This window comes from Phyllobates terribilis, unplaced genomic scaffold (genome assembly GCF_046119375.1).
Source record: "Phyllobates terribilis strain yellow unplaced genomic scaffold, ASM4611937v1 Scaffold_1__5_contigs__length_1240528914, whole genome shotgun sequence".
NCBI classification, from domain to species: Eukaryota; Metazoa; Chordata; class Amphibia; order Anura; family Dendrobatidae; genus Phyllobates; species Phyllobates terribilis.
This window is the reverse complement of record NW_027362761.1, coordinates 496890021-496911539: the sequence shown is the minus strand read 5'-3', so window position 1 is coordinate 496911539 and position 21519 is coordinate 496890021. Positions and strand designations below refer to the sequence as shown.

General features: G+C 39.1%; 1 protein-coding gene across 4 annotated transcripts in view; it reads left to right on the top strand.

Moving 5' to 3' along the window:
* Positions 1 to 21519, top strand: part of AP3B1 (adaptor related protein complex 3 subunit beta 1) — a 579624-nt gene that overhangs the window by 240666 nt on the left and 317439 nt on the right. For 2 of the 4 annotated variants that reach the window (XM_073680171.1, XM_073680170.1), the window contains exons 26-27: positions 3525 to 3663; positions 14176 to 14856. In XM_073680171.1, the coding sequence (XP_073536272.1) occupies positions 3525 to 3663; positions 14176 to 14329 (293 nt within the window). In that variant the 3' untranslated portion in view covers positions 14330 to 14856. Of the gene's footprint in view, positions 1 to 3524; positions 3664 to 14175; positions 14857 to 21519 lie in introns of those variants that run through there. The other 2 variants (XR_012320508.1, XR_012320502.1) reach the window with 1 other exon arrangement.

Below are 21519 nucleotides of genomic sequence, written 5' to 3'. Positions count from 1 at the left end.
ATTGATACCATTTTGGGGTAGATACAATGTTTTGATCTCCGGTCATTGCATTGTTTTGCAATGTTGCCACTGCCAAAAAAAGAAATTTTGGCAGTTTTGATTATTTTTCTTGTTACGCCTTGTTAACCGATCGGATTAATTTATTTTATATTTTGATCCGACATTTCAGAACACAGCGATGAAAATTATTAGTAATTTATTATTTTTTTTAATCGGGCAAAAGTGGGGTAGTTTGAACTTTGTGTTTTGTTTTTTTTTCTTCATATTTTTTAAAACTTTTTTTCTCACTATTTACTGACTTCAATGGTCCCCTTAAGAGTCTTGAAGCTGTGATCATCTGATCACCTGTGCTGTACATAGCAGTAATCACGATCCCCTATGAACACCAGCCACGGCCGGCGTTCACAGAAGGATCATAATAACAGGCACCGGGGTGATCAGCAGACACCTGGCTGTCATGAAAACCCTTCAACGCCCAGCGATCACGTGACGAGTGCGTCGATGGGCGGGATATATGGCATGCTTCCTGCTGGAGCATGTTAAATCACGCTGTCAGTGATTGACAGCAGAATTTAACTGGTTAACAGCCGTGGGCGGAGCATCGTTCCACCTGCGGCTGTTAAAGGCACATGATGACTGATTAAATCAGTCATCATGTGCGGGGAAAGATGTGGGCTCAGCATGCGAGCCCACATCAAAGGCAGAGACACAACGTTTGACGTAAATATACGTCAAAGGTCGTGAAGGGATTAAGTTATAAAATATTCAGAGCTCAATAAAAAAGAGCTGCAAAAAAATTGGAATAAAAGTCTTAATAGAAGTCTCTTTCACTGTGGGATTTCCACAATATATTATATTCTGGTCATATTTCATGCTTAAGATTAATTTTACAGTCAAATATGATGTTCTGTAGTGGACACCACCTCTAGCATGAAGTCTATCATGAACTGTGAGTTTACCAGTGGTATTTGGGGGTTAATGTACTATGTATATATCCGTACATTTAGTAAAAAGCTCCATCTCAATGTTTTTCTGTGTAATCACACTTATACAGCTTTCACGTCAGCTGTTTTTATTTACACATTTACTTAGGACGCTAACAGGTTTTTATGGGTTTGTAGGTGTTTTAATGGAACATCTTACTTTTTATACAGAATATAAAAATATTTGAGTTTGGTGTTTCTTCCAGTAGTAAATTCTATATGTTAATATATTTTAACTGCTTCTTTTCGCTATAAATGGATTGATGGTGATGGAAAGTGCGGTTTACTGTGGATCTTGCAGTCAGAGTGTTTATTACTTTTCAGAATTGCTTCCATCATTCCCAACACTCATCTTGTACATCAACCCTGAAACCTAGGCTGAATACACCCCACTCATATAAAGGTCTTTTTTTTTTCAAAATATCTACGGTATCTAGAAACCTGTTAAATCTTTCACATTATCGAATCATATATGTAGTTCATTTATTCTAATTTGATATAAACGCTATATGGATAAACGTTTTGGGACACATGTTTTAATCAATGAATTCAGGTTTTCCATTCAGTCCCATTTCCCCCTATATATAACATCCAGCCCCTCACCATGCCGTCTACCTTTAATAACATTTGTGACAGCATTCTAGTGACAAAGCTCTCACTGATATCAGCATGGTCCTGTAATCGAGACACCAGTGTAACAGGTCATGACATGTCTTCCCTCCTAAATATTACACCTGTAAGTGACATTATTGAAAAGTGGAAGGAACCACAGGAACTCAGTTACTAAGTAGAGACCATGTAAAGTTACATTGCTGGGTTACCAGGGGCTGAGGAGCAAAGGGCAAAAATGCTGCCAACCCTCTGCTGACTCCATAACTGCAGAGTCCAAACTACCTATGGCATTAACATCACAAAAACTGTGCACCAGGAGCGTTATGACATGGGTTTATGACATGGCCGAGTCACTGCATACAGCCTTGCATCACCATGCACAACGCAGTGGAAATTTCTTCTGTGGAGTGATGGAAAATGCTTCACTATCTGGCACCTGATGGATGAGTCTGGGTTTGGTGAAGGCCAGGAGAACATTACCTGAATGACTGTGTTGTGCCAAATGTAAAGTTTGGTTGGGGAGGGATAATGCAATGTGGTTGTTTTTCAGGTGTCGGCCTAGTTCCAGTGAAGGGAAATCTAGATGCTTCATCTTACAAAATATTTTGTATAATTGTATGCTTCCAGAACAGTTTGGGGAAGGCCCTTTGCCAGCCATCCAACATCAGTGTCTGACTTCACAAATGCTCTTCTGGATGAATGGGCAAATATTCCCACTGACACCTCACAAAGTCTTTTCGAAAGCTTTCCAGGTGGACCTGGTTTAGCTGCAATGAGACTATAACTTCATATTAATGCCTATAGATTTGGAATAGGATATCATAAAAGCTCATGAAGTGTAATTTGTAGGTGTCTCAATTCTTTTGTCCAGAGGTTGTCCTCTTTCAGCAAACTTGCCCACTGGCTCATTTGGATGTTTTTTAAAAAAAAAACAAAAAAAAAACAAGCTGAAGTTTACTTACCTTTTCTGGGTCCAGCGCTGAGTCTTCACTGCTAACACAGTCTTTGTTGTTTGGTTACAGTGTTGATGATGTCAAGTTGGCTGCAATGTTGTCAATCACTGAACTCCGCTCCTTGTACCATCTACCTCAGCTGAGCGCAGTGATTGGCTTCAGCTCTGCCGACATGACATCCCCACTGCAGCCAAACAACAAAGCCTTGGGCAATGAAGAACACAAAGCTCTGGACCCAGGTAGCACAAGTAAAGCTCAGCTTGTTTTTTACCACCTAACAGCCTGTGGGCAGAAGCTCACTGAAAGACGACCAGCCCCTGAGGTGGTGTCCTCTCTTCAAATATTATTTTGTTCACATAATCCATATCAAGATTTTTTTGGAATAATTTAGAAATGCTTCTTTGTGTAAATATTGTCGTTACATTCTTGGTATGATTCTCCCTGGTGTTTTTTTGATGCCTTCTCAGAACATCCATCTAATGTGTCCAGTCCTGGTGGTTGCACCTACTCAGTAGCTCAGCCCCATCTCCATGGATCCATTTGAATTTGGGTGGGAGTAAGTCTTGTTATTGTGTAGATCAGCCAATAAAAATCAGCACACTAGATGCACCTACTTCTCACCAGCTTTGGACACACTGGGTGGACATTCTGAGGGAGATTCAAAAGATCAACAGGGGGCACCATAGAAACAGCAATATCTAGACTTGGGAACATTATGTAAGTTTATTCCAATTGAAAAAAATGTTTTGCTTCATCTAACAAAGAAATGTAATATTTAATCATGGGACAATCCCACTTGAGGCCTCCTATAAGATGAGAAGTTGCTTCACTAACATATGAATGTGCTGCCCACTTATGGACATGGAAGACATGGCGGGTGTACGCAACTTCTGTGGGAATAAAAGCTTTGTGAAATGTTTTTCTCATAATTCAGAGCATCCATCACTAACAAGACTTGTTTTGCTTAATTCTACAGCAAAGCTGACTGGCATGAATGAGAGTTCAGCACCTATTACAGTGTCTCCTCACAACAGTACACCACAGGCGGTAGTCCAGAGGTTTTCAACTGCTGCCAACCTTGGCGTTGTAGCTTCGGGGCAAAACAATATACACAGGTGAGTGTTTAAGCCATCTGTATACCATAGTACATTAGTGCACTGCAAAAAGAGTACAAAAAAATCACTCCACTCTTCAATTCTTCCTATGTTCATCTTCAAAATAGAAGTTGTATTCATTTTTACATTATTTGCATTACCCCTTGTCAATTTATGTATAGGGTAGACATGAGCTAATCAAATTGCAGGATCCTCGTCCAGTAATCCATGGCTGCCAGACAGGAGCCCTATAAATCTCCTCCTACCTGCCCCGCTTACTGTTGCCTCCTCTGATTAGTGGTTGCACCACAATGGTATTCCTTCCCTTCCGAGACCACATATGGGGTATCAGTGTACTCAGGATTAATTGCATAACAAATTTTATAGTCCATTTTCTCCTGTTGGACTTATCAAAAATGAAAAATTTGTGGCTAAAGCAACATTTTTGCGGGAAAAATTCATTTTTTCAATTTCAAGGCTCAAAGTTCTAAAATGTGAAGCGCGTGCGTGGGTTCAAGGTGCTCACCACACCGATAAATAGGTTTCTTTAGGGGTGTAGTTTCCATAATTGGGGCACTTATGGAAGGTTTCCATTGTGTAGGCACATGTGGGGCTCTGCCAACGTGACATGGTGTCCGCTATCTATTCCAGACAATTTTGTGTTCCAAAAGTCAAATGGCGCTCCTTCCCTTCCGAGCTCTGCCATGCGCCCAAATAATAGTTTTCCACCAAATGTGGGGTATCGGTGTACTCAGGAGAAATTGCACAACAAACTGTATGGTCCATATTCTCCTGTTACCCTTGTGAAAATGAAAAATTTGGGGCTAAAGCAACATTTTTGTGGGGAAAATGTTAAATTTTAATCTTTTTTCCTAACACATTGCTTTAATTCCTGTGTAGCACCTGAAGGGTTAATGAACTTATACATTTTTAAAATGGTGTCACTTTGGGGTATTTTCTGTCTCATAGGCCCCTCAAAGTCACTTCGATGTGATGTGATCCCTAAAAAAAAAAATTGGTTTTGTAAATTTTGTTGGAAAAGAACCAAAAAATTATTAATAAACATTTAACCCTTCTAATCTAACAAAAAAAATACCTTTCAAAAATGATGCTGATGTAAAGTAGACATTTGGTAAATGTTATTTATTTTCTATTTTCTGTGGTATAGCTATCAGGTTTAAGGGAATAAAAATGTAAAAGTTTGAACATTGCAAAACTTACCACTAACATGAAGTACAATATGTCACGAAAAAAAACATTCTTGGAACCACTGGGATATGTTGAAGTGTTACAGAGTTATTACATCATAAAGTGACGGGGGTTAAAGCACCACTCCAGTGTTTTGTGTTTTTTCAGTGCTGGAATGGTGCTTCTACTGTGAGGTCCCTGCCCCTTGTCTTATACTAACTCTTTGGTGTTTTCACCTTTTTTCAGCGCCACTTTGGTCCCGCGGCGACGTCTTGTGACCACAGCTTCTGATTGACTGGAAGTCAGAAGTTATGGTACAAGCTCTCAATGCAAGTCTATGAGAGCCAGAACAAGGTTCTCATAGACTTATATTGAGTAGTGACCTCTGACTCGCTCTATTGAAACACTGGAGCGATCCGGCAGGTCACAAACTGCCAGAGACCAACGGGAGCGATGGCGATAGAAGGGGAAGACGGCGGCAGGTAAGTATGAGAGTAGGGTCAGGGACCATAGATTAGAAGCACCACTCCAGCGGTAAAATAAAAAAAAAACTCTGGAGTGGTGCTTTAAAAATAATCTCATTCAATGAACAAGAGTTTTGCTTGGTCATTGAATGATTGCTGGCCTGTTTAGACAGGCGGATAATTGGGAACGATTATTGACCTGTCATAATTCTCGAAGACACCAACTCTGACTTCCTGCTGTACGTTTACGTGGATCTATAAGCAGATCAAATGCCCAAATTTCAGGAGTCGAATGACACATCTGTAACTTGGATGACATAAGTCCAAGGAAAAGGGTCCAGCACCAAAAGGAAAAAAATAAAACATAACTTTTACTGTGAATTTACAAAAAAACATAAGAAAAAGGATTTAAAAAGATTGGGATCATCAGCTTACGCATTTCAGGTTTGCAACCCTTACTCGTAGCTATTCATGCTATGAATAAGAGTTGCTAACCTGAAACGCATAAGATTATGGATCCTAATCTTTTTTTATTCCTTTTTCTTAACTTTTACTGTGGATTAAAAAAAACATATGAGTTAATTTTTGCCTTTTGGTACTGGAGCCTTTTCCTTTGACTTTCCTTGAATCTATTAGTACCTGGAAGCCAGTCCAGAAGCAACATAGAGATTGCTGGTTATGCAATGTACAAAAAAGCCTAAAACCGTCCCCTTAGTGTAAATCAAACGGGGTAATAGCCGTAGAACTGAATAATATACCCAATAAGAGGTATAGTGAGGATGTAGTCAAGGGGGATACAGCCAGGTAATGCCCCCCAGATCTGCTATCCACACCAAGGTTGCCCCCTGAATAACACTCATAGATAATATCTCGTATGACTTAATGTGATCCCCTATTATTTGGGAAGGAGCTGCAGTGATTGGTCAATTGCTCAAACCTAGATAAGATCACATATACTGATATGAACATATATTTGAATGATTCTAGTCCAGCAATACAAAATATACAAACACTAAAAAAAACAGGATTCATAGCATTTGAGGTTCTTGAAACTGTAACCCAATTTCTATGTATTGTAGTGTTTACATTAGTGCAAAACCCCTGTGGATAGAGCTTCCATAGACGAAAACTGTGGTATTGGGGATGATATAACCCAGTACCCTGTGCAGCATTAAAAGTGATGAATGTGTAGGCATATATAGTGCAATACTCATGAATCGTGGTGGTCACTCAAAGAACCCAACCTCACAATCCTACATATCAAAAAGCAGACAGATACCATAAATAACATGAAATGGCTGTCAAAGATTGTAAAGAGGAACAGTGTCACCCGATATCCCAGAGACTTGCTGTACAACCACAAAGATAACCCTGCCAGTAGTTGGGGTGGAGATCCTCAAGATATCTCCCGACTCGTTTCGTATTTAGTCAGTGAAATGTGGTCCAAGAAAACAGGACCCAAACCGCATCATTGCGGTCATGAGTATAGATGCTACCAAGGAACACTCAGAGTTGCCTCCATTTAAACGTACCGCACTAAATCCAGTGTGTTCATAGCGTGTGAACTATTTCTGGTACTTGAAGCTCACATCCGGTTCCTTGGACGCATGAAGACGGAGGTGGAACACAAACTTTACATCCGGCATCAACGCCAGGAAAACCGGCTTAATAGCGTAAGAATGGAGTCGTACTACTAGTGGATTTTTTTCCCTAAAAGTTGGAGTGCTGATACCAAAGCTAGAGATGCAAGCTACTTTTTTTTTTTCAACATTTGTTCATACAGTTCAGTTACCTTGATTATCCTGATTGTTTCCACATATAAGGACTAGTTCAGACAACAGTAAATTTGTTTCTGCAAATGGGCAGCACACTAATTAATAAGTCACTGTGCACATGGATGGTTTTCATGTAGCAAGAAATTGCAGCGTACCCTAATTGTGCAAATGGCGAATAGCTCTTGCATCAGTCCGCAATTCAGGCGAGTGCATTGAGCTGCACATAGACGTGACCTGTCCATAAATTGCCACATTTGTCTGAACATGGCCTCAAGGAGCCTAAAGGTTCAATGTTTTAGCTGGCTATGTAGTGTTTGGTGTGATAACCTGATCTGCATTGGTCAATTTTAAGCTTCATCTTTTCTTGACCAGACAAGATGTCAAATCTAAGAGAAAACTCCTAAATGTATGAATTGTACAATGCGGGAGTGGGGACCGTTCTCAGGTATACCATATTAAATGACAGTGTTGCTTCTCCAGGCTTTGCTGCTTAAAAAAGCACATTAGCAATTCACATAGCTTCAGTGCTAATATTCACATCACTAATTCCTCAACAGGGGATTAATATCAATAAAGAATACCCATGATATGCATACAGTATAGAAGCAGGCATTAGGAAAATGTGGTCTCAGTTGGCAAGTAACTAGTGCCTCATGAATATCTGCTCATGAAATGCCTCATAAGTGTCACAGATTCCTTGCAGCCTGATCTCGTGAAAAATAGACTCAGCCAACAAAATGGCTGTTGTATGGCGTGTAGCTTAGGATAGGAGTAATAAAGTAATTCTTAACTGGCATATACAGTACCATGCTAATGTTTTAGGCAGGTGTGGGAAAAAATGCTTCAAAGTAAGAATGTTTTCAAAAATAGAAGTTGTAATAAATTATATTTATCAATGAAAAAAAATTCGCAAAGTGAATGAGCAAAAAAAAAAATCTAAATCCAATCAATATTTGGTGTGACCACCATTTCCCTTCAAAACAATATCAATTCTTCTAGATATGCTTGCATAAAGTTTTTGAAGAAACTTTGCAGGGAGATTGTTCCAAACAACTTGGAGAATTAACCACAGATCTTCTGTGGTTGTGGGCAGTGGCGTAACTAGAGTCCTATGGGCCCTGGAGCAGACTTTGGAGCTGGACCTCCACCAGCCTGTTGGTTAGATGTATGGGCCCCTGTTGCTTTTTAGATCCTATGAAGACATACATGTTCGCACCTCACCTCATTAAAAAAAAAAAAAAAGAATACAGATAAAATATGCAAATCTCATATAAAGAAAAGAGCAATAAATTGTAGTCCTAAAGTTACCAAATAACAAATATTACTACATTGTTACTGTACAAGTCTGCTGTATCAAAACTAATATGCCAATAATAGACCACCTAAAGGTCTGCTTGAAATCTTTGCTTGCTAGAGACCTTGCTCATACAGTATAGCTATCTTTTGTCTAATGCCACGTTCACACTTTCAGTATTTGGTCAGTATTTTACATCAGTATTTTTAAGCCAAAACCAGAAGTGGGTGTAAAATGCAAAAGTGGTGCACGTGTTTCTATTATACTTTTCTTCTAATTGTTCCACTCCTGGTTTTGGCTTACAAATACTGATGTAAATTACTGACCAAATACTGAATGTGTGCACGTGGCCTTGGTGCGATACTCAGTCTTGCCATGGTGTATAACCTCTGCCACAAAACTGTCTTTCACATCCTAACCTTTGTTGCAAAGTGTATTTTGTCCACAACCAGTTTAAAAGAGTACCTTTCACCAAATGTTTCATGTTGAACTGGACACACGATGTATTACTGGCTGCAGAGCATCATTTTTTTTTTTTCGCCTCACCATTGTATTTGGCACCTTATACATTAATTTACAACACAAGTGGGAGTTATCAAAGTTTTCACCGGGGCATGTATTTCTTGTACTTCCCCCTATATGAGGGGGAATCATAAGTAGGCAACAACACTCAGTAGAAAGAAGAACATGTCCCACCAAAGCTTATAGGAGGTTTATAATTCGTGAGACATATAATGAGAAACTCTGATCTTACTGCAAAGCGATTACAAGTTTCTGTGAGCACAGCAGACCTGAGTGTCGTTGCTCTCACTTTTCTTCTTTCATCTCCTGGCGTTCCTTGTGTGGATGAGGAGCAGCACAGCAGAGTTTAGCTGTGTCACATTACAAACCCTTATATCATCTTGCCTCCTTTTGTAGCTTTGTCACCTCTGCTGTACTGTGCCTTCCCTCACATGGACTGGGAGGAGATGAAAGCTGAAATGCGTCAGTAATCCCACTTAGGTTGGTTGTGCTCACAGCAACCTGTATTCTCAGTCAGAGCAGGCTGTCAATACATCTCACAGAGGAGTAGCCTGTTCTGAGCTATTGTGGGGCGTATTCTTTTTCTCCTGTGCCATCTTATGATTGGTCAGCATTGTACAAGAGAAAGTACACCCCCCCAGGGAAAACTGTTTAACACCCACTTGACATAAGAAAAATAATTAATTAGGTGCCATTGGCACTGCCAATATCTCTGCATTGGAAATGTGAAGTAAAAAAGCAACAACAAAAAATTTAATTCTGCTCTGCAGCCACAATTACATCGTTTGTTTGTTCAACATGAAAAATTTGGTAAAAGGTCCTCTCTAAACCTCCTATAAGGCTTAAGTTAATAACTGTGTTTCAACCTACATATAAAAACAAGTGATAGTGATCATCATTTTCTTAATTTGTTACTTATACACTTGATTATAATCCTGCAAAATCCTTGACTTTGGACAAGTGTACCTAGAAGAATTGATGCTATTTTGAAGACCAAAGGGTGGTTACATCCAGTGATGATTTGATATAGATTTTCCTTTGTATATTCGTGTTGTATTTTGTTAATTGTCAAAAATAAACTGTTAACATTTTTATTTTTTAAAGCATTTTTACTCTCCATCATTTTTACCACCATGGCCTAAACTTTTTTTTTTCCTTTAAAACACTTTCTTCTTCCAGTTAAAAAAAAATTCTGTTCATTACTTTCTGTTTCTTCACCCAGATGAAAGTTTTGGTTCATTACACTAGTCACACGAGACATGTTTACTTCCTAGAAGAGGCCGCTTTTAAAGATCCCGTAGACACCTTTTGACTTTGAGTATGATTTTTTTACATATGTTAGTGTTTCTCATTTACTTGCATTTTAATTCTGCACACTAATAGTTGCCAAATAATTCTGTGCACATAGAAATTCTTCTAAGAAAGACAAAACCTCACTTTTACTTTCTTAAATATTCAGGTTTTAGGTTTTTTAACCTTTTTGATTGTCCAACAGCGCTGTAGTTGTTTTAATAATAAAATTAATAATTAAAAATACAAATTGACTAATAATTACTCACAATGTAGATAATATAGTGAAAGGCACATCAGTAGTTCAAACAAGCCACCCACAGATAATCGACTTGGGTATGGCCACTGCGATTTAAGACCCCCGTACATATTAGACTGAAGTCGACTGAACCCTTCCGTATGACAAGGATTGTCTGACAGTCTAATATGTATGAGGGCCTCCCAACTCTCCTCCAACAGATGAAGTGTGAAGAATCGAGCCTGTTGTATTTCCAATGGCCAGTCCTTTTGTTCTCCCCGAGATAAGCTTCTGCCAGATAAAGTCTGGCAGCAGCTTTCTCATAGAGAACACCGGACTGAATGAAGCATTCCTGTATGTGGTGCAGTCAGGAAAGATGGCGGATTGGCAAACAGCTATCTAATATGTATGGGAGCCATTACTTTGATTTCTAGAATAATCTGTCAGTAAAACTTGTATAGTATCACGTCACTTCATCGCCTGCCACTTTCATTGGATTTGGAATGATCAGCCAATTATAGCCAGTGTCCAATCATTCATCAATTTGGAAAAAGGCAAACCGGGCCACCAGGATCTTTAGTCCCAGAGCACCTGGGGAAATGCACTCAATTGATCGAACAGCACATCTCACTCAATGGATTATCAGCTGAAGGCTAGCTAGTGCTTTTGATTGTTGGATTTGTACCAAGTGGGTGCATGGCCAGATATTGGTACTAACGGGCAGCTTTCAATGAAAGCCACGAAGAGTCGGCAGAAGACAGTCACATGGCGCTATCCCTTTGCTGCTGCTATTTTATTCTAGCAAAGGTGATCATAGCCTGTTTGTCCCCACTTTACCAACTATTCTCCTCAGTTTCCCATTTCAGAACAATATTCATATATTAATATAAAAATCTAATTAAGTGGTAAATATGGTATCCAGTGTAACATTCCTCCTTGTGCCTATATTTGCAAGATCCATATGTTATAAATGTCACTCTGTCATCAGCCGTGCAAGTGACAGCCATTATTGTATTTTGGCTGTAGAATCAGTAGCCGAGTTCTCGTTCCTCACAGTAGGGGTCAGCACCGCTATAACATCAGCATCCGACACGTTACAATACATTGATACTAAGAGATTTCCTAGAAATAAGTACAAGCCCTTTTAGTTCAGGGTGGATTTTCCCTTCTTTTGCATTATGAACTGCTACAAACAGTGTTCGGTCCATCATGACATTTTTAAGTACTTGTCAATTTTGATAAATTAACTTTGCAGTTGTGCAGATATCTACAAAAGTGATTTCGGAAAATAATTTTACAGCTAATGAGGAACATTTATTTCAAATTAGACGTTCATATTTAAATTTCTAAAAAAATGTATTCGCTTTATATCACTAAGTAAAATCTTTCTACATTTTTTTTTACATTTTAAATCAAAATTTTCACTGTCTTTCATTTTTTTAACTAAATTGATTTAGTATATAGTCTTTTTTTTTTTTTTCCTCCCTATTGTCTTGCTACTTTTTTCTTTTAGTACAATGTTAGTCATTGCTGGTGTATGGGTTCTAGTATGTTTGATAACTTTTGGCTAATTATTTTTATACTGCCAGGGCAGGGCAACGCTTCACCTCATCGTCCTTCCTGCTAATAGGATTCTGTCTGCTTCAGCAATCCGTAATTGGAGGCTTCATGTACAGAAACAAAGTTTTCGGCATATAGCTTATTGTCACAGCTTCTGGCAGCTGCACAAAAGAGGGGAAAAAAGAACATTTTAGACATAAAGCTAAAAATATATTAATGTGCAATTAAAGTATACAAGATAATATGTGATCATAAGGGTGTTCTATTTGTGTTTGCATATTGTTTTTTTACATACCTGACTTATATAGGGGTTAAACATGGATGATACTGAAAACTGTATATCTGACTATGTAGACACAAAAGAAAATAGGGAAATTTTAAATCTAAGGATTTTTCTTTTTTCCAAGTTTCCCTTTCAAAGAAAAACTCCTGCAGTTGAAATGTCCTTTCCAGAAAACAAAAAACTTGGGAAGCATTTAATATACCGAGATAATAACATGCCATTGATATTGTGGGTTTGTGATCTTCAACCAGAGAACTAATTGTGATTAATGCTGTCACAACAGAGGGAGAATATATTCACTCTCTCCAGAGAGACAACACATACGCGAATGATTTAGACCCTCTAACAACACATGTTTAATTTATGCTTGGGAGTCCATCCAAAACACCACCAAATTCTCCCAAACAATAGATAGAAGTTTCTTCTTTTCTGTCTTGTCAGCATTCTCGGCAGACGTCGGCGCTTATTGAGAACATAATGCTGTGATGAATAGTGCTGCGACTTGTAAGCATACAGCGCATAATTTTTGCCTTTTTCTATCTTTAACAAAATGCCAGTAGTGACAAAATTCTTCCAGTTCCAAATTTGATATTCACGAACCTAAAAAATAAACAAACATAAAACACGCTTAAATTTATAGTAAAGATTTGCAATACAAAAGTTTAAAAGAATGACTAAAAAACCACAAATATAAATAAATACAATATATCATATAAAAAAAGTTTTTTCTTTTGCATCATTGTTTAACCTTTGTTTTTACAACGCATTAGTTATCCATTAAAAATGAAACTCCGTTGACATCAGATTTGAGCGAGGAATAAATATTGATGATAAATCAGCTCTAATTACATATAAACTGGTTAACAAGACTGAAATGACATGTTATGCTTCTCTAACTAGTATAATGCGCTAAGAGGTTTTGATGTGATAAAAAAAAATAAAGAAGAAATTACTTTTCATTTAAGGAGAATCTGTTTCCTGCTTAAGTGGCTAATATTTTAATTAAGTCTGGTGTGAAGTTTTTTTTCTCTCCCGGAGTATCTTTGATAAACTCTCTCCTTTTATGTTGATGGTAATTAAACAGATCCCCGCAGACCACCGTGTTCGCTGTGAAGGGCCCATGCTAATTGTCAGGCAGGAGACACTGACCAGTTGGTTTGCTATTGTGCAGCCAGAGTCGTGCTGTCAGTGGAGCAGTTTTATTATTTTTGCATTGTCAGCTGTTGTCGGGGCTAACCGCATGCTATTGTGGCCGGAGATGTTTCACAAATTGAGGCAGATGGCTCCGATTGAGACACGTGTCATTCAGAAAGGGAAGAGGGGGAAGACGTCTAGAGTGGGGGTCAGAGCGGGTCACAGACCTGCTCCCGTACTTGTTAGTGTTTTCAAAAGACCATGTGCAGCAGCATCATTGTCCTCCAGTTAGTGGGGAAAAGAGGGGCTTTTACTTTGCATGAGCGCCACCATCTAGGCTGCGGCTTCTCTATTCTTGCCCATCGCTTGCTGTCCTCCTGGAATGAATTAGCAGGATTGACAGAAGTCCTTTGTATCTACGATGGCTTTTGTCAATTGACGAGCACAAAAGGACAATTTTGCTTCTAATTGCATGTAATTAGGGGGATTTATGTGTTTTGGAATTTTCTGTTGTTGCAAATTGTAACAAATTTTATTATTTTTATTAATTAATTTTGAATACATCGCTATATTTGGCTATGTTGTCGTCATCATTATTTTTTTTATTAGTTTGTGAAAAAGAATGCACATGATTGACTTGGCCAAATCTTCTCAATATGATCTACAGCAGTGAATATGTAAAAATGGCTGAATAGTAACACCAGACTTATGGCAACGTATGCAATGTACAAAGGACATGATATGTGTATTTACTACCCTGTGTCCCCCCCCCACACTTTTTCCAGATTTGCAGCAAAGACTGTGCACAGTGGGTCGTTGATGCTGGTCACAGTGGAGCTGAAGGAAGGCTCCACAGCTCAGCTCATCATAAACACCGAGAAGACAGTGATTGGCTCCGTTCTGCTGCGGGAGCTGAAGCCTGTCTTGTCCCAGGGGTAGCCAGCTTACATCTGGACTTCAGAATCTGGCACAAAACAAGTGCCTGGCATCCACTACTGCTGCCTTTCATTTATAATAATAGCCCTTCCATCTGGCAGTAGTGGGAAGAATACACTCTGGACAATCTTGTCTCCTGCTTCAGAATGCTCGTATCTATCATGTATGCAAGCCCTTGTGATAGCAGAGCTTGCTAACCAAAGATCATACATTTCTCTGTCACTTGTCTCTACCATTTGTTACCTTTTTGTTTTTTTGTTTTTTTAAATAAGACTTTTAAGCATCTTGAGTCTGGGTAAGACATTTCTGCAGTGTGCCATTTGAGATGTCTGTGGCACTAAAGTGGGTATGACTGGTGCATTTGACATTCTGACATATTTGGTAAAATAGAAAATGGAGTCAGTTGCCAACGGGTTTTATATGGTTATGATCATTCCTACTTTCAATTTCATATTCTTGAATAAATGTTACTGAACACGACACCGTGTGAACGAGTCCATGTATGAATAAAAATGCTGCAAAACCTCAAAGCGAGTGATTTTCTGTGTGGTGTTCAGGGGCTTGTCAGTATGGACAGTGGGTTTGTTGCAAGGAGCAATGGTTACCAGCAGAACTGGCGTGCTTTCTTCCCATACTGCACACACCAAGCTGTCCACATGATGTAAAGGAAAATGTGATTTATCAGACCAGGCTTCCTTCTTCTGTTGCTGCACGGTCATGGTAGGATGCCCTCACTTTCATCTGTGGACAGGGATCAGCATGGGCACACTGACCAGAGCGAGCTACAAGTATGCTGTGTGTTCTAATACCTTTTGTATCATAATACTATAACCTCCACAATATAATGAGCAATGGCTGCAAGATTCACCAAGCCCATGAATCTATGTATGTTACATGTAAAACTAAAAAGTTGTTACTGTCAAACTTTTTAGTTTTACCTTTGTATCATAGCCAGCTTCAACTTTTGGAACCGTTTGTGCTTCATTAGCTCTTCAGTAGTGTTGGACCAGGAAAGTTTGCTTTACATGCATTAAAGAACTAGAAAAATACCTGACCCACTTTACCGTCTTCCTTGGACCCCTTTTGGTTTGGTAGATACTAACCATTGCAAACTGGGAACACATTCACAAGATCTGCCACATTAAAGGTAGTCCGTCACCCCCAAATTAATTTGGGCATCAAACTCTTGACCAAGTCATGGGTGCACCGAAGCCTGCCCATTTGTATGTGAATTAAGTTATTTACTGAGGTGATGTACTTGTATCAGGTACAGTAATAGTGTGGTTGTTATAGGGGCCAAGTCCCATACAACACTATGTAGCCCATTTAAAGTGCATTTTGGGGCTGACTGACTCCCTTTAAATATCCCTATATTTGTCCTCTAGCCATCCAAACTTGGCCGTCGTCAAAGTTGTTCATGGGTGTTTTCCCTGCTTCCAGTACATTAACCTCAAATCTGAATTTTCACTTGCTATCTAATATATCCCGCCCCGTTTGCAGGCAAATCTGTGCGTAGTGGTCAGATGCCTCAGGACCACATTCATTACCATCTCTTTGCCTGCAGTCACCGCCCCTCTGCCTTCGATTTAAGTTGATGTCTACTACTACCGATGGTATGAATATATCAGTGGGGTGACGAGTGCAGTCTGAACACACCCATTGGGTGTCTCTGCACAAATTTCCATTGAACACGGGGCCTTTTATAAAACTATTTTTCAAAGAAACGCAGCTCTACTGTGGTGATATAAAGGTGTGGTAGGCTCAGCAATGTTTCGGTTCTGTTGAAAAAAAGAAGAAAGGTTCTCAACAAAACCGAAACATTGCTGAGCCCCAATGGGCTATTAAATCACAGTTTTTCCTAAAATCTTGATGGAGTGCTACTTATATTTTTTTTGAGCAATGTTAAGTCATGTGTTTTTTAAGGGTTTTTTCGAGTCTTGCATAATAAATGGTGGGGACGTCCACATGTTTATGAACCACATTTTTAAGTGTGAATAAGAACAGTTGAACCTCTGATATTTGCCCTGTGCTTCCACATTGCACATCCACAAGACTTCATTAGATAGAAATGATATTTCTAGAACTTCCTGCCAGTTTCTTACAAGTTGGAAGTAGCTACTCGCTGGTTTTGCAGTCGGCACAGCACTGTACATAGAAGCTCAGCTTGACAGTAACAGAAGGGAAACAATTTTATATTAACTTTCTTTTGTCTTTGATACTGAGCTAAATTATTTATTTTTATCCTCCTAAACTGTTTGGGTTTTGATCAAGACCACCATCTTAATCTAAGGGACCACCATAAATGATCATTCAAATTATCTAAGCATGTTGATCACCATACCGGGAACCTTTACAAGTGTACCTGCTTCTTGACCATCTAAAAAGTCTTAACAAAAGCTGCACACCATCAGAATAATGTAGTAAATCTCATCCACATTCTGCAGGAAAAATCCACAAGGAAATTAATCTACTGTGTGCATTTTAAATCTGCAAAATATACATTTATGCTGCAGGTTTCACCCTTTTGAAATGTAGAGAGCCAAATCCACAGCATGTCTTCAGCTAAACTGACGCACATTTTTCTGTTAACACAAATCTGAGGGATGGAAATTCATCTTCTCATTAAAGAGAAGTGCATTGTGGAAGCTCAGATGCCAGGCTTGGTAATTGTATGGCAGAACCTGCGTGATAAAAACTATGCCAACAACTACATGTAAACACTTAAAAACGAGTCCGCCATCATGAATTCAGCAGGTGCACAGGAGTCATGCAGAAGAATCCGACTTGTAGAAGGTATCCAATAAGTAGTAGAAGATTCAGCACCCATCGTATTAATTTACAAAATGTAACCAAAATAATTGTAATCAAAACGGTTCAAACAAAGGTTCACAGGGAGAGCAGGTAGAAAACGAAAAAAAGAAGCACATTCAGGTATCCGGTCCGATGGAAGGAAATCCAATGCATTCTTCTACTGCTGAAGATTATACCGAACTCGGGTGTCGCCAACTGAACAAATATCATTTTTGCAAAATAGTCAAAAATTTGTTCCATTCAGTAAATTTGCTCCATACAGCACTTCAATGGATGTACACAGATTTATACAACATCTTACAGTTAGTAAGCCTTCAGATTGCATTGTGCCAATCAACTGAGCGGAATGCCCATAACAATAGGGCAATAAATACCGCCACAAACAAAAATCGTAATCTAACGTTCAATGAACAATATGCTCTGTTTAATTTAGTTGTTGGCTCTGAAGTCTAAAAGCCTCAACCTAGATTCCTTCACCACTAATGTTTTGAGCCCCCGCAGAATCCCTAATCCAGATTTTTATCCCATATAGTCAAGAATACCTATTATGGATGACTTTCAAGCACTAGTCAAACAGGGTCTTCTGAAATTGTACGAGTCGGCTACAATATGTCATTCTATTTTAAACAACTCTGACAAATAATACCTTACAGCAGTTACACAGGAATCAAGATACTGTGAAAGATTCTTACCTGGGGAAATTGATGATGTTTTTGGATATCGGTCTTTATGTTAAACTAATTCATGTGATGTTATCGGAAAGTACCACATACAAATTACTCATAGAAGACAAGGCTCCCTACCATATACTAAGCGTACTATGTCACATTTTATTGAATTATGGTTTCTTTGCGAATCCTTACTAGCAAGCAAGTGGAATTTATGAAGCCAGAAAATCCTGTCCATCCTACTCTTTATGCTCTGCCCAAATCTGGTATTTCCCCCACTGTTACAACCATTTGTGTCAGGCATAAAATCCCTTTCTGAAAGTCTGTTCCTGGGTTGATTCAAATTTATGAATTTTGATGCAGTCATAGCCGAAAGTGTTGGTACCCTTGAAATTGTTCCAGAAAATTAAGTATTTCTCAAAGAAAATGATTGCAATTACACATTTTTTGTTATACACATATTTATTTCCTTTGTGTGTATTGGAACAACTCAAAAAAAACAAAAAACAAAAGAAGGCAAATTGGACATGATTTCACACAAAATCCCAAAAATGGGCCTTTCTAAAATAGCGGGAAAACAACTTTGTTTCAAGCATGTGTTCCTCTTTCAAACACCTATGGCAAGTAACAGGTGTGTGCAATATGAAAATCACACCTGAAGCCAGATAAAAAGAGAAGTTGACTCCATCTTTGCAATGTGTGTCTGTATGCGCCACACTAAGCATGGAGAACAGAAAGAGGAGAAGAGGACTGTCTGAGGACTTGAGATCCAAAATTGTTGTAAAATATCAACAATCTCAAATAGGACATCTGCAAGGAGTTTGTCTGTTCTCTCTGTGTTTGAGTGGGTTTCCTCCCACATTCCAAAGAAAGCGCTGTTAAATTAATGGCACTGTATAAGTGAGTAAAAATAAACATTAAGTGGTGTAGATACATGCAGATAGGGCTTTACATAATTAATGTATATTAAAGCCCTATGTTCACAAAAAAAAAATGAATGACTGCAGAATGAGTTAACTGAGTATCCGTCAGTCGTCCCCAAAATGACAATCTGACTGGGAGTTTGTGACTCTTTTTTCCTTTTTCTGAGCTCCTTTTAGCTAATACAAATGCTTCTCACTAAATTAGAATATCAGCAAAAAGTTAATTTATTTCAGTTCTTCAATACAAAAAGTGAAACTCCTATATTATATAGAGTCATTACAAACAGAGTGATCTATTTCAAGTGTTTATTTCTGTTAATGTTGATGATTATGGCTTACATCCAATGAAAACACAAAAGTCATTATCTCAGTAAATTAGAATAATTAAAGCGAATCTGTCACCACTTTGGAGTTATCAGACCACTACGATGGGCATACAGGGCATAGAAAAATAAATCTATACATGCCTGTATGTCCCATAGTAGAGGTCTGATTGCAGAGAAAAGCACTTTAATCAATTCTATTTTGTACAGGCTTGGCGTCAGGGGGAGGCCAAGCAATCCCCGCCTATGTGCTTATTATTCCCCCAAATCCCCGCCTATATGCTTAATTATCGTATCCCCCCCCCCCCCTGCACCCCTGCACATCACAGGGCGCTCTGACGTGCACTGTGCTCCCTGACTTCCCGGGTATGCGCAAAGCGCCGCTCACATAGAGCGCGCTTTGCTTCATCCCGGCCCCGTCTGCCTGTGCTCTGCACTGCAGGGTTCTATTGCGCAGGCACCGGGGAGTCACTGTCACTTCCCGGGGCCTGCGCAATAGAAACCTGCGGCGCAGAGCACAGGCAGACGGGGCCGGGATGAAGCAAAGCGCGCTCTATGTGAGCGGCGCTTTGCGCATACCCGGGAAGTCAGGGAGCACAGTGCACATCACAGCGCCCTGTGATGTGCAGGGGGGGGGGGGGAATATGATAATTAAGCATATAGGCGGGGATTTGGGGGAATAATAAGCATATAGGCGGGGATTGCTTGGCCTCCCCGGAAGCGAAGCCTGTACAAAATAGAATTGATTAAAGCGCTTTTCTCTGCAATCAAACCTCTACTATGGGACATACAGGTATGTATAGATTTATTTTTCTATAACCTGTATGGCCATAGTAGAGGTCTGATAACTACCAGGGGGTGACAGATTCCCTTTAACAAAAAACACCTGCAAAGGCTTCCGATGCATTTAAAAATGCTTCTACCAGGAAATTATAGAGCACTTCATTCTTCCCTCTGCCGACAAGCTTTTTGGAGATGGAAATTTCATTCTCCAGCAGGACTTGGCACCTGTCCACACTGTCAAAAGTACCAGTACCTGGTTTAAAAACAACAGTATCACTGTGCTTGATTGGCAGCAAACTCGCCTGACCTTAACCCCATAGAGAATCTATGGGGTATTGACAAGAGGAAGATGAGAGACACCAAACCCAACAATGCAGATGAGTTGAAGGCTGCTATCAAAGCAACCTGGGCTTCCATAACACCTCAGCAGTGCCGCAGGCTGATCGCCTCCATGCCACGCCTCATTGATGCAGTAATTGATGGAAATGGAGCCCCGCCCAAGTATTGAATGAATTTACTGAACACACATTTCAGTAGGACAACATTTCAGATTTAAAAAACATTTTTCAGGCTGGTGTTATAAAGTATTCTAATTTACTGAGATAATGACTTTTATGTTTTCATTGGCTGTAAGCCATAATCATCAACATTAACATAAATAAACACTTGAAATAGATCACTCTATAATGACTCTATATAATATATGAGGTTCACTTTTTGTATTGAAGAACTGAAATAAATTAACTTTTTGATGATATTCTAATTTAGTGAGATGCACCTGTAGATGACCACACACCACATCAAAGTTTAATGTGCATGAAAATAAAAGACCTGCAAATGCCCAACAGTACAACATTATTAATGAAACCCACATTGTAAATATGATTTTTCGTCCTAAATACATGCATTAATGTAAAAAAAAAAAAAAAAAGTAATTTGTATTTGATTGCTAAGCATTCTTACTATCTGACCTGACAGGATGGGGTGGGAATTTATTTTCTGCTGACATTCCATATGCCAGGGTACTGGTAGAAAGCTAGGGAGCAGGAAAAAAAGCGCCATAGGGTTTTATCCGGTAAAATTTGTTAAAAAGATATAAAGGTTATGCTAACCTGGTTAAGATGTGATCACACAACAATATTAGAGCATGAATTCTCAGACCAGATATAAATGTGAAGAAGGAATTGTGGATATTCTGCACTGCTGGTAGGTAAAAATCCAGGTACACACAGGATAGGTATGCTTTTCTTTTATTTGTCAACGCGTTTCAAATTTTAAATACTACTTCAGGACAAAAAAAACATATCAACATATAAAAAAAAAACGCATACCTATCCTGTGTGCCTGGATTTTCTATTCTACCTACCAGCAGTGCGGAATATCCACAATTCCTTCTTCACAGTGTAGGGTACTGGTGGGGTGAGAAGCCTGTGACGAAAGTCTAGGCTAGAATTGGAAAACTTTCCACAACAGTACCAGCTTGAAATTGGGTATTTGTGTAACAAAGACAACAGGCTACTTTTCATGTATTCAACCTCACCACAAACTATGGGGTTACTTATTAGTGGGGCCCAGTTGACCTCTAAGCCATATTTTATGATAATTTAATTTTTACTCACTTATATAGCGCCATTAATTCCACAGAGCTTTAGATACATTATCGGCACTGTCCCCGTTGGAGCTCA